This window comes from Pollachius pollachius, assembly GCF_949987615.1.
Source record: "Pollachius pollachius genome assembly, chromosome: 18".
Taxonomy (NCBI): Eukaryota; Metazoa; Chordata; class Actinopteri; order Gadiformes; family Gadidae; genus Pollachius; species Pollachius pollachius.
In genome coordinates, this window is record NC_136951.1 from 2,642,034 (window position 1) to 2,659,067 (window position 17,034).

The 17,034-nt window shown below is 49.7% G+C and overlaps 1 protein-coding gene across 1 annotated transcript; it reads left to right on the top strand.

Annotated features, from left to right (window-relative positions):
* Positions 1–239: 239 nt before the first annotated feature.
* On the top strand, positions 240–4,872 carry dusp4 (dual specificity phosphatase 4; the record flags this gene model as incomplete). The annotated part of the gene is made up of 4 exons (XM_079755549.1): positions 240–663; positions 1,377–1,504; positions 3,893–4,112; positions 4,475–4,872. The coding sequence occupies exons 1-4, from the start codon at positions 255–257 to the stop codon at positions 4,870–4,872; spliced, it is 1,155 nt and encodes a 384-aa protein (XP_079611675.1). The 5' UTR covers positions 240–254.
* Between the last annotated feature and the right edge of the window lie 12,162 nt (positions 4,873–17,034).

Consider the following 17,034-nt stretch of genomic DNA (forward strand, 5'->3'; position numbering starts at 1 on the left):
GCCTATTGGCTGATCTAGGCTGACGTCACCTCCGCTGTGACGCGTTGCACCAGCTTCGTTTTTCATAACCAGGAGCTCGCGGTGTCAGAGCGCCTCTAATCACAGAGAAACCAGCAGCGGTCACCTCCTCCGCAGCGATAAACACAACCAACTTAACGGACTCGCAGGTAATATCATTCGACGCGCCCCGTTTCATCTCAACGCAAATCGGCGCAAAAAAACAACGAAGGAATTACAACCCCAACACGGCCGCTATGGGGGACCATCAAACGAACGCGACCACGACGTCCACGACGGAGGACCTGTGCGAGATGGAATGCAGCGTGCTCAAGCGGCTGCTGAAGGACGACGGAGGCAAGTGTCTGCTGCTCGACTGCCGCTCATTCCTCGCGTTCAGCGCGGGCCACGTCCGAGGCGCCGTCAACGCGCGCTGCAACAGCATCGTGCGGCGGCGCGCGAAGGGCGCGGCGCTCAGCCTGGAGCGCATCCTGGCCGGGGATGAGGAGGCGCGGGCCCGGCTCACCGCGGGGCTGTATTCAGCGGTGGTGCTGTACGACGAGCGCAGCACGGACGCCGAGTCGGTGCGGGAAGACAGCACGCTGACGCTCGTGCTGAACGGGCTGTGCACGGACGCCCGCGGGACGAACGTGTTCTTGCTCAAAGGTAAATAAAACAACCGCGTGCGTTAGTTATTATCAAGTTATAATATGTGTTGATTTGGTGGGTATTTTCTAGAAATGTGTTCAAGTCTACGTCGCTGGTTGCTTTATCCAGTATTTGCGTGCAGAATATGTGCCATGTGTAAATGCTACCATACATACACACACACACACACACACACACACACACACACACACACACACACACACACACACACACACACACACACACACACACACACACACACACGTACACGTACACATTTCAGTTGTAGGATACGCGCAATGCTGGCCGAGCCAATGAGGTAATGGTAGTGCGTGAGTGAGCCAATCGATCACACACGCGGCCGCGTGAGTCGAGGCGCATTCTTGTGCGTCCCGATGAAGCACGCGCCTTTGGACACGAGAACGAGGAGTTTATTATCAAGGGTAAAAATCACAGATCTTTAGAAACTGATCAGTGATCTATAGAAACGGATCTATCGGAACCGATTAGATGAACAGTACAACAACAGTTACATTTATGGAGGAACATACAGAAAGGGACGGGTTTGCAGCATGCGTATTCATGTCGACCAGTTCTTCTGTTCATACTGTATGTAAACCGCCTCCCTTTAACGGGCCAACGAGAAAAGAATAAAGCTTTTAATCGTATAAAGTGCATGATGTGTCTATGTAAATAAATAAGGCATTGATGCTAATGCGCCGTCTCTCCAGGCGGCTACGACCGGTTCTTCAGCGAGTACCCGGAGTACTGCCTGAAGACCAAGGCCCTACCGCCCCTCAGCAGCCAGTCCAGCCTGGACTCGTCCTGTTCGTCCTGCGGTACACCTCACCACGACCAGGTACACACAGACACACACACACACACACACACACACACACACACACACACACACACACACACACACACACACACACACACACACACACACACACACACACACACTCACATACACACACCCATGTGCCAGCCCATTATGTCCATAATCATGGGATAGCGTTTCCGGCCATGTTCCAGCGTATGAATAAATAACTAGCTTAATCCGGAGTGATTCTAAAGTGTAACAACCTCTGCGTAGAAGTGAAGCACGGGCCATCGACCCCACGATGACAACATTTGGTCCAGCCCGGACCTCTTAGCGCTATCGATCACTTCCTGGCCGGCCGGGCCGCCACTGGTCAGTGATCAATAAGGTCCACTCCCGGGACGGCTGGCCCGAGGTCCGGTACACGGCCGCATAATCCATGGTGCTTTAGTGGATAGACAGAGTATCATGTGATAGTTATCATAATCCATGGTGCTTTAGTGGATAGACAGAGTATCATGTGATAGTTATCAGGCATGCTCCATAGGAGGAGACAACAGCCTTTAGCAAAATAGTGAACTTTAATGGAAATATAAACCAATCATTGCTATAATTATCTTATTAAATTACAATTATCTGCCTACTCTTCTTTTATTATATGCTAAAATTATGTTCTAATTCCAATAATGATCCTATATTAAATCCCAATCACACTTTCCATCCTAAACTGATAGGGCTGTAACGATACACCAACTCACGATTCGGTTTGTATCACGATTTTTGACCTTCGATTCATCCCCAGATTTCTTTTATTTAAAAGCATTTTATTTAAACAACACTTATATAGCAGTTAACTTTATGTAACATTTAATAACAAATAATTTGGAACACTGAACAGATTTGAACAGACAGAATACTATTAAAGTAGGCCTATAGCAAAATGAATAAATAAATAACGAAAGATTGCAGTTGGAGGATGCTTGCAGGTAGGCAAAAACCCTCAACTAGTTTTGTGGTTTAGGCTTACGTATTTGAAAATATTAATGTCAAATAAATAATAGTAATTTGAATAGTTTGGTAGCACTAACCAGCATTCCTGCTAGAAAAAACGGTTCCGGTCAAAGTGACCTGCATAGGTTTCGTTTTCGGTCAAATATCCTATTATCGCTTCTTATTAGGCTATGTAGCTTAGATAATGACATAATCAGGCCGTATAGAATGCCACATGTTTAATAGCCTAACTTTCATATAGATGGGAAAAAACATGAACGTCTGATTCGCAATAACGAGGCATAGTGTTACGAGTGGCGTATGTGTGTGCGCGAGAATGACGGCGTGTGTGTTTGTGTGAGTGACGTCAGCGAGTGAGTGGATGAGCGAGGAGAGCGAGCAGGAGCGTGTGTGTCAGTCTAGTGAAGAAACAAACGAGTCCGGTTGTGTATAAGAATAAAGTACCCAGCCTGTCAATAATTGGTGGCAGCTTCATATAAGCAGACCAACTGCTGGTCAAGCACACAAAACACTAGAGACAGGGATCACACAGGCTATTTTTTCGTGCTTGGCCCACTCTGGATAAATGTTGTTCATATCGCATATGAGGACTTTGCAGGCTGTGGAGAAATGCAATCCTACATAGCCACGGAGCGCTGTCATTACAGCGAGGGCATCTCGTCGCAGACTATTATTTAAACAGATTATTAGCTAATTTCAATCTGACAATTTGACCGGAGAGATACAATTTTGTCTGACATTTAATTTTTCTACTACGGGACAACGGAAACCCTGGCACTAATAGCTCATATCACGTGGCTGGATCTTGACTAGAAGTATAATGGGAGTTAGAAAGGGCGTGTCGCGCTTCTGCCTTCTCACATCGCGAGACAGGTTCGTGGCTTTGAGTGTCGAGACTTCGGTTTCGATACGCATATCGTTACAGCCCTATAAACCGATCATCTGAGCTGATATGAATCCCTATATTCATATATACTATAAATCTCTATATTCACAGGGATTCATAGAAGAATATGAAGTTGAGTGTAGACATTTTGTGTGGGGAAGAACATTTCCCCAAATACAGAAAAATGTAACATGTACTTCACATTCTGCAAACCCCTTCTTCTATAAAATATTGTTTCAATAGTGTTGGGACTGCAAGAGAAGCATTACCTTTGTAATGAGATGTAGACGTAGAATCCACAGCGGTCTTCTCTCAGACCACATATGAAAACACAAGAATCAATAATCCATATTAACTATATTTACTGGCCGTTGGTCGGAGTTGCTTTGAATACCCCAACATGCACCGCGACTAGGGAAGGTGACTAGTGTGTGTGTGTGTGTGTGTGTGTGTGTGTGTGTGTGTGTGTGTGTGTGTGTGTGTGTGTGTGTGTGTGTGTGTGTGTGTGTGTGGCTGTGTGTGTCCAGGGGGGCCCGGTGGAGATTCTCCCCTTCCTGTACCTGGGCAGCGCGCTGCACGCGTCCCGGCGCGACGTCCTGAACACGGTGGGCATCTCAGCGCTGCTCAATGTGTCCTCGGACTGCCCCAACCACTTCGAGGGGGACTACCAATACAAGAGCATCCCAGTAGAGGACAACCACAAGGAGGACATCAGCTCCTGGTTCCTGGAGGCCATCGAGTTCATAGGTAAGTGGGAAATGGCCTTTACATTTTGTGTGGGGAAGAACTGAGAATGCAAGAACCTTTGAGTAGTGGCAGTTGTTGCACCTGTTTGCATGATGAACCTCGCTAGGTTAAGTCAGTTGTTGAAGTCACCCGCTTGTCCTCCCATTAGCTCCTTGCTATTATATTTATATATATTATACATTTATCTATATTGTATTCTCAGAATCGATCCGTCTCCAGGTCCCAATTGTGATTCTGTGTCTTGTCAGATTGGTTCACTCACTAAGCAGAAACCAGTAGCTCTTCCACACCCCCACCCCAGTACTGCTAGTGTACCTATAACTTTACTGATAGCCCTGATCCTTTACCTCCTCCCCCCTCAGACTCGGTGCGGGACTCTAGCGGGCGTGTGCTGGTCCACTGCCAGGCAGGCATCTCCCGCTCGGCCACCATCTGCCTGGCCTACCTGATGAAGAGGAAGAGGGTGCGTCTGGACGAGGCCTTCGAGTTTGTGCGCCGGCGCCGCAGCATCATCTCCCCCAACTTCAGCTTCATGGGCCAGTTGCTGCAGTTCGAGTCCCAGGTGCTCGCCACTTCCTGCGCCGCCGCCGCCGCCGCCAGCCCCCTGCTGGGGCCCAAGTCAGCCTCCTCGCTGGGGCTGGGCGGCTCCAGGCCGGCCACGCCCACCTCGCCCTTCATCTTCAGCTTTCCCGTGTCGGTGGTGGTGAACCCCGGCTACCTGCACCACGGCGGCCCCCTCACCACGTCGCCCGGCTACTGAGGGGCCGCCCGGACCCCGCCTCCCCCTGAGGGGAGGGACCGAGCCATGGCTAGGCCGTCATTGGCCGGACTGATCAGTCAATCCTGTGGACGGACGGCGCCTAGGGCTCCAGTGGGGGGCAGGTGAACTGGTGGCGGTGGGAGAGGGGGAGGGTTCTCTGAACCCACACGGACTGAAAGAGATCTTGATACGAGGCGGTGCCCAGTGATGGTCCGGTGCCTTGCGATGGTCCGGTATCGTCTGCTTCCGTCCACCGGGGATCGGTTCAAACGGAGCAGGAACGGGTTGAGGTTATTTTATACTGTCAAAACCAGTTTAAAGACACTGAACTCACTGCAGATACAAACCACTCTCTCTCTCAAGACACACATACACACATTCACCAGGAGCAAGTGAATAAACTCAGTATGAACGGTGGGTGGGGGGGACTGTGGCCCCGGGGGGCGTTGCTATGGAGACGGCAGGTTCTCAAAAGACAGGAGATGGACACAGGAAGGAAGGAGTGCTTCTGATTCTCTCGCTCTCTTCTGTGGGGTGTCTCTTCTGTGGGGGTCTTTGGGAGAGAGAGGGGGGGTAGACGGAGAGAGACGGAGAGCAGGAGTCTTCCGTGACAGGTGCTGTACTGGCTGAGCTTCCTGTCTTTCTATCCCCTTCCTCCCTCTCCCCCTCCCTCTTTATCTCTCTCTCTCTCGCCCACGCACAACCTCCTGTCCTAATCCTTTCATCTCCCTCCCTCTATCTATTCCTCCCCTACTTCTGTCCTTCTCTCTCATCTCCTCTTCTCATCTAATTCACCCCTCCTTCCTCCCACCTCACCTCACCCCCACTCGCTCCTGTCTCAATCCCCCTCAGCCTCACTCTCTCCTGTCTCACCCCGCCGTAGAGAGGTGTTTGTAGGGTTAACAGAGACAGCCAAATAAAAGGTGCCCCTGGTGGCTAGGCCGGGAATCCCCTCTCTGCATTGCCTTAGATGAACAGCATAAGAAAACAAACACACCCGATACACACAGATATTCCTATACATTCATACATACATTCATTCATTCACCGACCAGAAAAGGAAGGAGAACTAGGGTGGCTCCAGGTGGCTCCAGTGTACGGTACTCTCTGTTCGATGTCTCTGCGGTACTAGAGGTAGATGGTGTTCAGCTTACTGGGTTCAGCCGGGTGCAGACCGTCGGTTGTGATGTATGAGGGACCATGGTTCAGACGCTTGGTGACATTTTGTGCCTTGTTCTCCCAGCGTTTTACACGTCACTGTTGAGTCTTTCGTCTCTACCAGACTGAACCAGGGATGTCTCTCCCCCCGATATAGCCTGGAAACCTTTCAGCATTTCAGCATCGCAATACCACACACACACACTCACACACACACACACACACACACACACACACACAGACCAATAACACTGTTTCTTCGATGCAGATAAGGTTTTAATCCCATTCTGCTTTTGTCAAATCGTCCTCATTGGTAACCCTACGATGTTCTGAAGACATAAAGACCTTTACCGTGTGTATTGTCGGTTTCCAACATTGACAAAAAATATGGAAGAAATATGGATTTCAAAACGACAGAAATGTCAAAAGAGGTTAATTATGATAATCAAGATCTTCCGTAACTCAGGTGTTTCCAGGCTGCTTGAGGCTGCTTCTTATATACTCAAGAGAAAAACATAGAAAGGGTCCACAGCAGAAGCAGTCTGCAAAAGCAATTTTCTGAATGTGTGAAAATAAGTCTGTTATTTTGCATAAAGCACTTGAATAATTTTTGGGGCGAATTTAAAATGGAAAGGTTAAATGCTTGTGTTTGATGGTACATGATTCGGTTTTCCTAAATAGTTATTAATTCAAGTGCTTTTGTATTTATTTCTCTATTGAATATGCTTGTAATGCAAAATATACAAATAATAATTGTGAAACAAGCAATTTCTACCTTCATAGGCTTCTGAAGACACTGCATTACACTGTTGAAGCTTGTAAGCTTTATCTACTTACAAAGAAAAACTGCTTAGGCATTTATGATGACCAAAAGCACATAGATATTAACTGCCTACCAACAATATCAAGGACCAAAATTATCCGTTCTACTTTTCAAGCATAAATGCAAAACTTATGAAAAATAACAGATGGCTACAATACCTTGTTTAATGCATGATAACACAATGTACAGATTTATTCTGCTTTGAATGGTCTGGGGGGAAAATAACAGACTAGTAGACATCCAAAAAGCACAACATCTTTAAACACACACACACACACACACACACACACACACACACAGTGACAATTCATTTTGGTTTAATGAAGTTTGTTGGTGCCTCCCGGTAGCACTTTGTTAGTGATGCAATACTCTTATTTATTATTTATGAATCATTTGCACATTGGGGTGATAGACTTTCGTTCAACCTTGGGTTCTGTCCTGATTGAGTGGAAGAGAGAGACACATTCCTTTAAAAATTGCAATACTATTTTCTAAAGATTGTGCCCCGTCTGTCTGTGTTGTCACTGGGTGAAATCTTTTTTTCACTTCTTGGACGTTTGTATAAAGATTTCCTCCAATTTCACCGTGGAATGCATAATTCATGCCTCTATTTATTACTGAAGTTCCATTGTTGAATAAAACAATATTCTTAATATACTTTCTGTAGCCTCTCTCTTTTAATTATGCTATAGGCCTATAAATTGACGGACGCGATGAGTATAAATGACATGCCGACACAATAACACAATAATTAGGCTTCCACTGCCATAACAATGATACCATCAAAACAATAAAAAAAAACTATATTAGAAATATTGTAAATTGTCATTTCATGATGGCTATTCATTGGTATATTAAGAGAATGAATTATCAGGTGGGTAATTCACTTAACACGACGAGTTGGAATCAGTGGCGCCGTAATAATTTCAGTGGTGGGGGGGCCAAATGCGCGTGCATGATGTTTCGAACAGCGCGTGACACCTCATCATCCTAAAGCCGGCCATTAACCGGCGCCGAAGCGCCGCGGTGCGCATTTCACGCGCGTCAATTGCCGCCCCTAGCACCAATAGGAAGCGGCGCGCTGCAGCACCGTTGTGATCCAAATAATGTGTCGTCACCGCAAATTAAACACTGAATCATCATAATAACTTTCTTCATTGTCATCATTATTAACCTTTATTTACCCAGGCAAGCAAATTAAGAACAAAATTCTTATTTTCAAGTGCAGCCTGAAAAGAGCTAGAAGCTCTTTAAGGGGAAGTGGGAGGGGAGTGCTAAAAGTGAAAACAAGGTTATATAAATTACACTTAGAAAAATACAATATAATGCAATACAATAAAATACAATAAAACAGTTAATCAGAAGGGCATGACAAGAAGGCCTATTTAGCAAGTGCAAGAGTCAACTTTGATTTGTTGCAGATTTTGTTTGAAGACAGAGAGAGAGGTGACGACAGAAAGTTGAAGGGTGTTTTGAAGGGTGTTCCAGTCAAAGGTTGCAGCGAACCGGAAGGCACTGCGTCCGAAGACGCAGCAGACTTTGGGGATGGAGAGGTTGATGAATGCACTGGACCTTAGATTGCGGGGTAGGTGGGAGAGGTGGAGAAGGGAAGAGAGGTAGAGAGGTGTAATGCCAAGAATGGTTTTGTTAGCAAAATTGGGCTGAAATCGTGTAGTATGAACCAGCCATAAGCAAGCAGCAGCAGCGCCATTGTACGAATTCCCTACTAAACCAAACAAGACTCGAAATGGTAGGTAAAAACAATACTTTATTAAAGCATGCAATTGTGATGTAGGAAAAAATAAAAAGAAAACATATCATCAATACATCAATACAGGCTAAAAAAAGGAAAAGTGGGGTGGCCATTGGCCACGCGGCCTCATAGGTTCCGGCGCCTATGGTTGGAATAAGAATTTGGATGATCAGGCCTATGTTTTGAAATAGTAAGACTTGAAATAAGTAACGTTAAGTGGCTGTTTCTCAACACACACCTGTTTATAATGAGCCAGCACAGAAAGGTTAACGTTGCGTGGCAGATTTTCAAGGCCCACACTTTAAATCCCAGTGGATTATAGTCAGACTACTGTTTTTATTAATATAGTATAAAAAACAAAGTTAACTTAAAAAACGTTTAGTTAACTCAAAGATATATAGTTATGTTTCTAGCTATATATGCATTTATGCATCTTAATATTAATTGCTATTTGAATGTCAAATACAGTGAATGTGTTCATGGTTTAAAATGCAATATCTAGGGTAAATATGTAATTATATTATAAATACATTGAGGACGCTTTGGGATGTTATTTACGAAACCCCTCCTCCTTCCCGCTCTGCATTAAGATATTACATATTGTAGTGACGCGTTTGTAGCCTACACTCAGACGTGAACTCATTCTTGCACCACATGGCCCCTGACATATGGTCTAGTGGACAGAAGGTGACAGCGTGACAGAAGGTGACACTGCGAATAAAACTGTCAAAAGTTACTTGTTTTAGGCAGACTTTATATATATATATATATTGTGGGGGGACGTGCGACGTCTGGCCTGCAGGGGGAGTATGGACAGGTTGGGAGCGCACGGGATTGGCCGGGGGGGGGGATTGAACCTGGTGACGAGCAGGTGTCTGCACTCAGGTCAATCAGGGAGGCTGTACTTATGTGCCTGTTTTCTGTTATAGTAGGAGAGCCGGGAGCGAACGGACCAGGGAGGTCCGGAGCGAGCGTGACGCTGAGCCAGATTCACCGAGAGACGGCTAAATGGACCTTTTATTTACCTTTTGAGATTTCTGTTCAGTTTGTATCGCAAAATAAACCGATCTCCTGCGGAGAGAACGACAACCCCGCCTGCTCTCATTCATCGAACCCGTTACACTGGAGCCCAAACTGGGGCCCCGAGAGCAGATAAATGGACCAGTCCCCGTTGGGAAATGTACTCGGGCACCTGGCCCAGATGGCCGAGAGGCAAGGCCAGCTCCACCAGGCACAGAACGAGGTGCTCACGGAGCTGGCCCAGTCCTTTGCCGCCGATCGGGCCATGCTCCATGAGCTCCTCGCCTCCGGCGGACGCGGCGGAGGACCCCGAGGGCCGGGACCCGCAGCCCAGATTCACGTCCCGAAGATGGGGGAGGCCGACGACGCGGAAGCCTTCCTCGAAACCTTCCAGGGGGTGGCCGAGGTCTCGGGGTGGCCTCGACCGGAGTGGGCGCACCGGCTCCTACCGCTCCTGACCGGAGAGGCGCAGCTCGCGGCCCACAGCCTGCCGGCCGGGGCCCAGCGGGACTACGACGCGATCACCAGGGCCATCCGGGACCGGCTGGGTCTCTACCCCGAGGAACATCGGCGGCGATTCCGGGCGCTGGCCTTCAGCGAGGGGGACCGACCCTTCGCCTTCGCCCAGCAGCTGAGGGACCAGGCCATGAGGTGGCTGGTCCCAGACCGGAACACGGCGGAGGACGTGGTCGAGCACGTGGTCTTGGAAAGATTTGTGGAGGGGCTGCCGGCTCGGACCTCCGCCTGGGTCCGGTACCACCGGCCCGAGAGCCTCGCTGCTGCGGTCGACCTGGCGGAGAGCCACCTGCAGCCACCACCGGCGAGCCAGCGACCGCCGACACCGGGCCCACGTACCGGGGCGGCTGCCCCACGGCGGGAGAGGCCAACCCCGGCGCCGAGGGCGAGATGGGGGGGGGGGCGGTCCAGAGCGGGCACATGAGTCGCCTTCCACCCCCCTTCCACAGACGGGCGTTCAGGCGGCAGGGGAGGGGTGTTGGCGGTGTGGGCGGCCTGGCCACTTCCGGCGGGAGTGCCCCATGATGGAGGTGGGTCAGGTCGTCCGCGTCACCGGGGCCCCGTCTCCTCCCCACGGTCCCGGCGAGGCGTACCGTATCCCGGTGAGGATACAGCGGGGGACGCACCAGGCGCTGTTGGACTCGGGCTGCATGCAGACCATGATCCACCAGCGCCTGGTGCGGTCCGAGGCATTGGTGGAGGCGTTGAACGTTTCGGTGAGGTGTATACACGGGGATGTGCACGAGTATCCTTTGGTCCCCATCGAAATTCGTTGTGGGGGTAGAAAATATAGGGTGAAGGCGGCGGTTAGTTCGAGCCTCTCGCGTCCCCTGATTCTTGGGTTGGATTGGGCGGGGTTCCCACAGGCAGTTAGGGGGACTACGGGGATGCGGACACGACAGGTATGGATATGTAAGTCATGTGCGGTATTCTGCGCCGAGGCGGGGGCGCCCGACGCTGCTCAGGAATCGGCTTAAGGGGGGGGTCCTCACCCCGAGGTCCCAGCGCCGAGATTCCCACCGGTGGAGGATTTCCCCCTCGAGCAGTCTCGTGACGCCACATTGAGCTCAGCCTACGACCAGGTGATAAGTATTGATGGGAGTCGGGTCCGGCCAGACGCGGCGCTGACTTACCCACACTTCATGGTGGTTAGGGACAGGCTATTTCGGGTGAGTCGTGACACCCAGAGTGAGGAGGTTATCACCCAGTTGCTGGTGCCAAGGAGCCGCCGGGAAATGGTCTTCCAGGCAGCGCATTACAACCCAATGGCGGGCCATTTGGGGTACGAGAAAACACTCAACCGGATAATGGCCCGGTTCTATTGGCCGGGGATTCGGGCGGAAGTGCGCAGGTGGTGCCCCGAATGCCAGCTGGTGAATCCCCCGGCCGTCCCCAGGGCTCCCTTACGGCCCCTCCCCCTGGTGGAAGCCCCCTTCGACCGCGTTGACATGGACATTATCGGGCCATTAGAACGTTCCGCACAAGGGTATCGATTTGTGTTAGTCCTGATCGACTACGCAACCCGATACCCGGAAGCAATTCCGTTGCGCAACATCTCCGCGAAGAGTGTTGCGCAGGCGTTGTTTCATGTCGTATCGCGGGTGGGAATCCCGAAAGAGATTCTCACTGACCAGGGCACCAATTTCATGTCACGCACGATTAGAGAACTTTACGGGTTGTTGAAGGTCAAGGCCGTCCGCACAAGCGTCTATCACCCAGCCACGGACGGCTTGTGTGAGAGGTTTAACCGGACGTTAAAGTCCATGATCTGCAAGTTCGTACATGAAGATGCTCGAAATTGGCATCAATGGCTAGACCCTCTGTTGTTTGCAGTGCGGGAAATGCCCCAGGCTTCCACGGGGTTTTCCCCATTTGAGTTACTCTATGGGCGCAAGCCCAGGGGCGTCCTGGACCTCATTAAAGAAAACTGGGAGGAGGGGTCCAGTGACAGCAAAAACGAAATCCAGTACGTCATGGACCTGCGTGCAAAGCTTCACTCACTAGGGGTATTGTCACGTGAGCATTTGCACCGCGCCCAGGAGAGTCAGAGACGCCTGTACGACAGAGGGACTAGATTACGCGATCTCACCCCGGGGGACAAGGTCCTGGTACTGCTGCCCACCTCTAACACCAAATTACTCGCGAAGTGGCAAGGGCCCTTCGTGGTCACGCGGCGAGTCGGGGACGTGGATTACGAGGTAGCGCGTTCGGACAGGGGCGAAAACAAACAGGTGTACCACATCAACCTCCTGAAGAGGTGGAACGACGTGGTCCCTGTCGCGTTTGCGTCGACGCTGCCGGAGGGAGAAGAGCTCGGGCCGGAAGTCCCGGGCCCAGGTCCCACCCCTCCGGTAGGTCAGGGCGAGGACCTCTCGCGGAGTCAGGCGCGGGATGTTGCCGGCCTGCAACTCCAGTTCGCTGACGTCTTTTCGCCCCTGCCCGGTCGCACCCCGCTAATTACTCACGACATCGAGACGCAGCCCGGGTTAACAGTGCGGACACGCCCCTATAGGCTGCCCGTCCACAAACAAGATGTGGTACGGCGCGAATTAGCAACCATGTTAGAGTTGGGCGTGGTCGAGGAGTCCCACAGCGACTGGTGCAGTCCCGTCGTGCTTGTGGGGAAGCCGGACGGGTCGGTCCGATTCTGTGTGGACTATCGTAGGGTGAACGCGGTCTCAAAGTTCGACGCCTACCCAATGCCTCGGATCGACGAGCTCGTGGACCGGCTTGGCATGGCCACCTATTATACGACTCTGGACTGCACGAAGGGCTACTGGCAGATTCCGCTGTCTCCAGCAGCCCGGGAAAAAACGGCGTTCTCCACTCCGCTCGGTTTATACCAGTTCAAGGTGCTTCCGTTCGGGTTGTTCGGGGCCCCGGCCACGTTTCAGCGACTGATGGACCGGGTGTTACGGCCACACGCCGCGTATGCTGCTGCCTACATTGATGACGTGGTCATCTATAGTGGAACGTGGGAGCAGCATGTGCGGCAGGTGGCGGCCGTCCTTCAGTCGCTGAGACGAGCGGGGCTCACGGCCAACCCGAAGAAGTGCGTAATCGGGCGGAGGGAGATCCAGTATCTGGGGTACCACCTGGGGGGGGGGGAGGTCCGGCCACAGGTCGCTAAAACCACGGCGGTGGCCGCCTCCGCTCGGCCCAGAACCAAGAAGGAGGTGAGGCGGTTCTTGAGGCTGGCAGGGTACTACCGGCAGTTCGTGCCACACTTCTCGGACCTGGCCAGCCCCTTGACCGACCTCACCCGTAAGAGGGCCCCAGATACAGTCCAGTGGTCGGAGCCGTGCCAGGTGTCGTTTGAGGCTATTAAAACAGCCCTCTGTGGAGAGTCGGTCCTATGCGCCCCTAACTTTGATCTCCCTTTCTCCCTGCAGACGGACGCGTCGGATAGGGGGCTGGGCGCGGTCCTGACCCAGCAGGTGGAGGGGGTCGACCGCCCGGTGCTGTACCTGAGCCGGAATCTATCGGACCGGGAGGGTCGGTACAGCACGGTGGAGAAGGAGTGTCTCGCCATCCGGTGGGCGGTCGGCGCCCTTTGCTACTACCTGTTGGGGCGCGCATTCACCCTCTACTCCGACCACGCCCCCCTCCAGTGGCTTCACCGCATGAAGGACGCCAACGCGAGGATCACCCGGTGGTACCTCGCGTTGCAGCCCTTTAACTTTCGGGTCGTGCACAGGCCTGGGGCACAAATGGCCGTGGCAGACTTCCTCTCCCGCTCCGGGGGGGGGAGAAGTGAGTCGGCGGCCGGATGTGACCCCGGCCGGTGTCGGGCGGTGGGGGCGTGTGGGGGGACGTGTGACGTCTGGCCTGCAGGGGGAGTATGGACAGGTTGGGAGCGCACGGGATTGGCCGGGGGGGGGGATTGAACCTGGTGACGAGCAGGTGTCTGCACTCAGGTCAATCAGGGAGGCTGTACTTATGTGCCTGTTTTCTGTTATAGTAGGAGAGCCGGGAGCGAACGGACCAGGGAGGTCCGGAGCGAGCGTGACGCTGAGCCAGATTCACCGAGAGACGGCTAAATGGACCTTTTTGTTACCTTTTGAGATTTCTGTTCAGTTTGTATCGCAAAATAAACCGATCTCCTGCGGAGAGAACGACAACCCCGCCTGCTCTCATTCATCGAACCCGTTACATATATATATATATATATATATATATATAGTAGCCTCGTCAGAGACTTAAACAGCAAAGTCTCAGAGCTTGGCATCTTTAATCTTTTGTGGACTTTTGTCAACAGCTCCTGCCTTTCTCTGCGTGCAGTATCACACAAAAATACGTAATGTTAAGGGCACAGATGAGGGCAAACAGAGAGAGGAGGCAAAAGCTCAGAGATGAGGACAAACTAAGGGAAAGGAGACTGAAGAGGTAAATGATGACATCTCGGGTTAACAGTCAGTGTAATATGTGTCCCCATAATTGATCTTATTGTTTTGTATGCTTTTTAATTTTTGCAGGTGACACAAAATAGACCACAATGCCCTGTTCAACCCCCTGCTGTGACCTGCTGGATACCTAAGGTAAATGATGACATCTTGGGTTAACAGTGTAATATGTGTCCCCATAATTGATCTTTTTGTTTTGTATGCTATTCTCACTTTGCAGGTGACACAAATAGACCACAATGCCCTGTCCAACCCCCTGCTGTGACCTACTGGAAACCTAATGTAACTAAATAATTAACAGTTGCATGAAAGAAGGATAGTGACTTTTGCTCATCCCTTGTATGGAGTATCTCATTATGCCATATTAGGTACATTAGACCGGTAGATGCAGGGGCCCTAAAATTACTGTTCCCCTGGAGCCCCCAAAGGCCTAAGTTCGCCACTGAGAGGTAGAGTCCGTCTGTTGCAAAGAATTTCAAAGATGTTGATTTCTTCTGGACGAAATCTCTGAATCAGATGAGGACACGGACATATGTGTTGTGGAGCATCCTAGTTTCGCACCGCATATGGACAGCGGCGTCCTGGAGATATATTTTAGAATCCCAAAGATGAACTGGAAACGTCAGCCAAAGCCTGCAGGGACGAACGGACGTCTGACTGTAAAGTGAGTGTTTTTATTTTCTTTCTGTTACTATCGTGGCATGTTAACTGCATAAAGACCATCTATCGCTAACTGTGTGCTCAATGTTTTGTCTAGACAATATCGCCTAACAGCCTACTGACACTTTCTGGAATGGGTCCTGCAAGGCGAGAGATTGGGCAGAGGCTGTCGTATCGTTTTACCTACTTGCGTCTTGCAGACCATCCGACTAAAATATCCAGCTCCAGACGGCCAGTACTGCGGGCACCAATAAGCTGACGACGCTCAGGAAGAACTATAAGTTTCATTGTTTACTTTTATTTTGTTTATATTTCTTGAAATAAATTGTTCAAATTCACGTTGTTGTAGTCCTTAGTAGTGTTGCTCCAAGTGTATATTTGAGAAATAATATTGGAACACCAACTTTTCACAAGTGGAGCTACTAAGCTCCATTTGCCTTAGATGAAAACAATAGCAGAATAACAGTTATACATCATTTTTATAAAGTATTATAAGTCTAAATTGCACTATAAGTTAGTTGCATATCAGTTACCTCCTTCCAAGTTTATAATGTTGAACTTTGGTGTAGACAGACAGTTACATTATATTTTTTTATTAACAAATGAAAGAATTGTGTTATGGGTAGACAACTAATTTAAATAAACAGGGTAAAACTAAATAAATTATAATATATATACAGTAGAGGGAGAATCTAAAAAGGCACTGCTGGAGTTGTCCCAGAAGAGCAGAGTAGAGAGAGATGGAGTTGGGTGCTATGGGAAGAGGTCTCAGAAGCGGCTTTGGAACAAAGTGCCGGCAGCCTCCTTTGGTGGTTTAGGTATAGGGAAAATGTTGGGTGGCAAAGCAGGTTGGGGCAGGGTGAGTGAGGAGGTTGGGACTTTGAACTGGATGTTAGGGTCATGTCTTCTGTCCATGACCCTCTTGATTAGATGTCCGATAAACTGGGTGGTGTGTGGCGTGAAGATTGTTTTCAATATCCATTGCTTGGACTTCTTGCAGTACACCTGTTTCAACCGTGGTTCTCCTGTAAATGACAAGGAATATGATTACACAGAAAATCTGAATGAAGATTTGTCTAGTAGACTTCTCTCCCCAGGAATAGATTAAACCTTTCAGCGATGTATGCCTATTGAGTTAGCTGTGAACTTTCTAATTTTGGTTATTATACTATTCAAAGAGCACATGGTAACACACCTGTCACTGCGATGGCTTGTTTCCTTTTCACAATGTTTTCATGTGCTCTAGGATAGCGAGGTAGTACCTCTCCCTCATTCCATCATATGAGAAGGTCTGGCGTTTGGGGAGGTATTTCAGGAGAGCACTATGAAAGATCTCCAGTGGCCCTGTGTGCAATTTAAAAAAAAGAATGGATAGGACTAATTAAAACATGTTCATTAGTGTCGTTGAAATATCAATCATAACTAAAATACACAAATTATATTAACCTTGTTTATATAAATATTATTCACATTAAAAGGAATTGTGTACATTCTCCCTTTATCTTAAAGGCCTACGTGCAGGTTAACCGGAAGTTTTGATAAATGGGTACATAAAGCACTCAAAATATGTGTATCATTTATAAAATGTAGCAGTAACGGGTGTTTTCTAACGCCTTTCGGCGATGACGTCACGTTGGGGAGACGTTGTGGAAGGTAGCCTCAGCCTAGTACTAGAACTATGGCGTCTAAGAGATGGCAAGAACCACAAATAACACGTATGATGGCCCACAGCAGTATAGTTTCGAACCTGTCAGACGTGAGAGGGCGATTGAGGAATTGCCGAGAACTGATGGCGGTCAAAGCCAATTAAATGCATGGTCAGAGGAGAA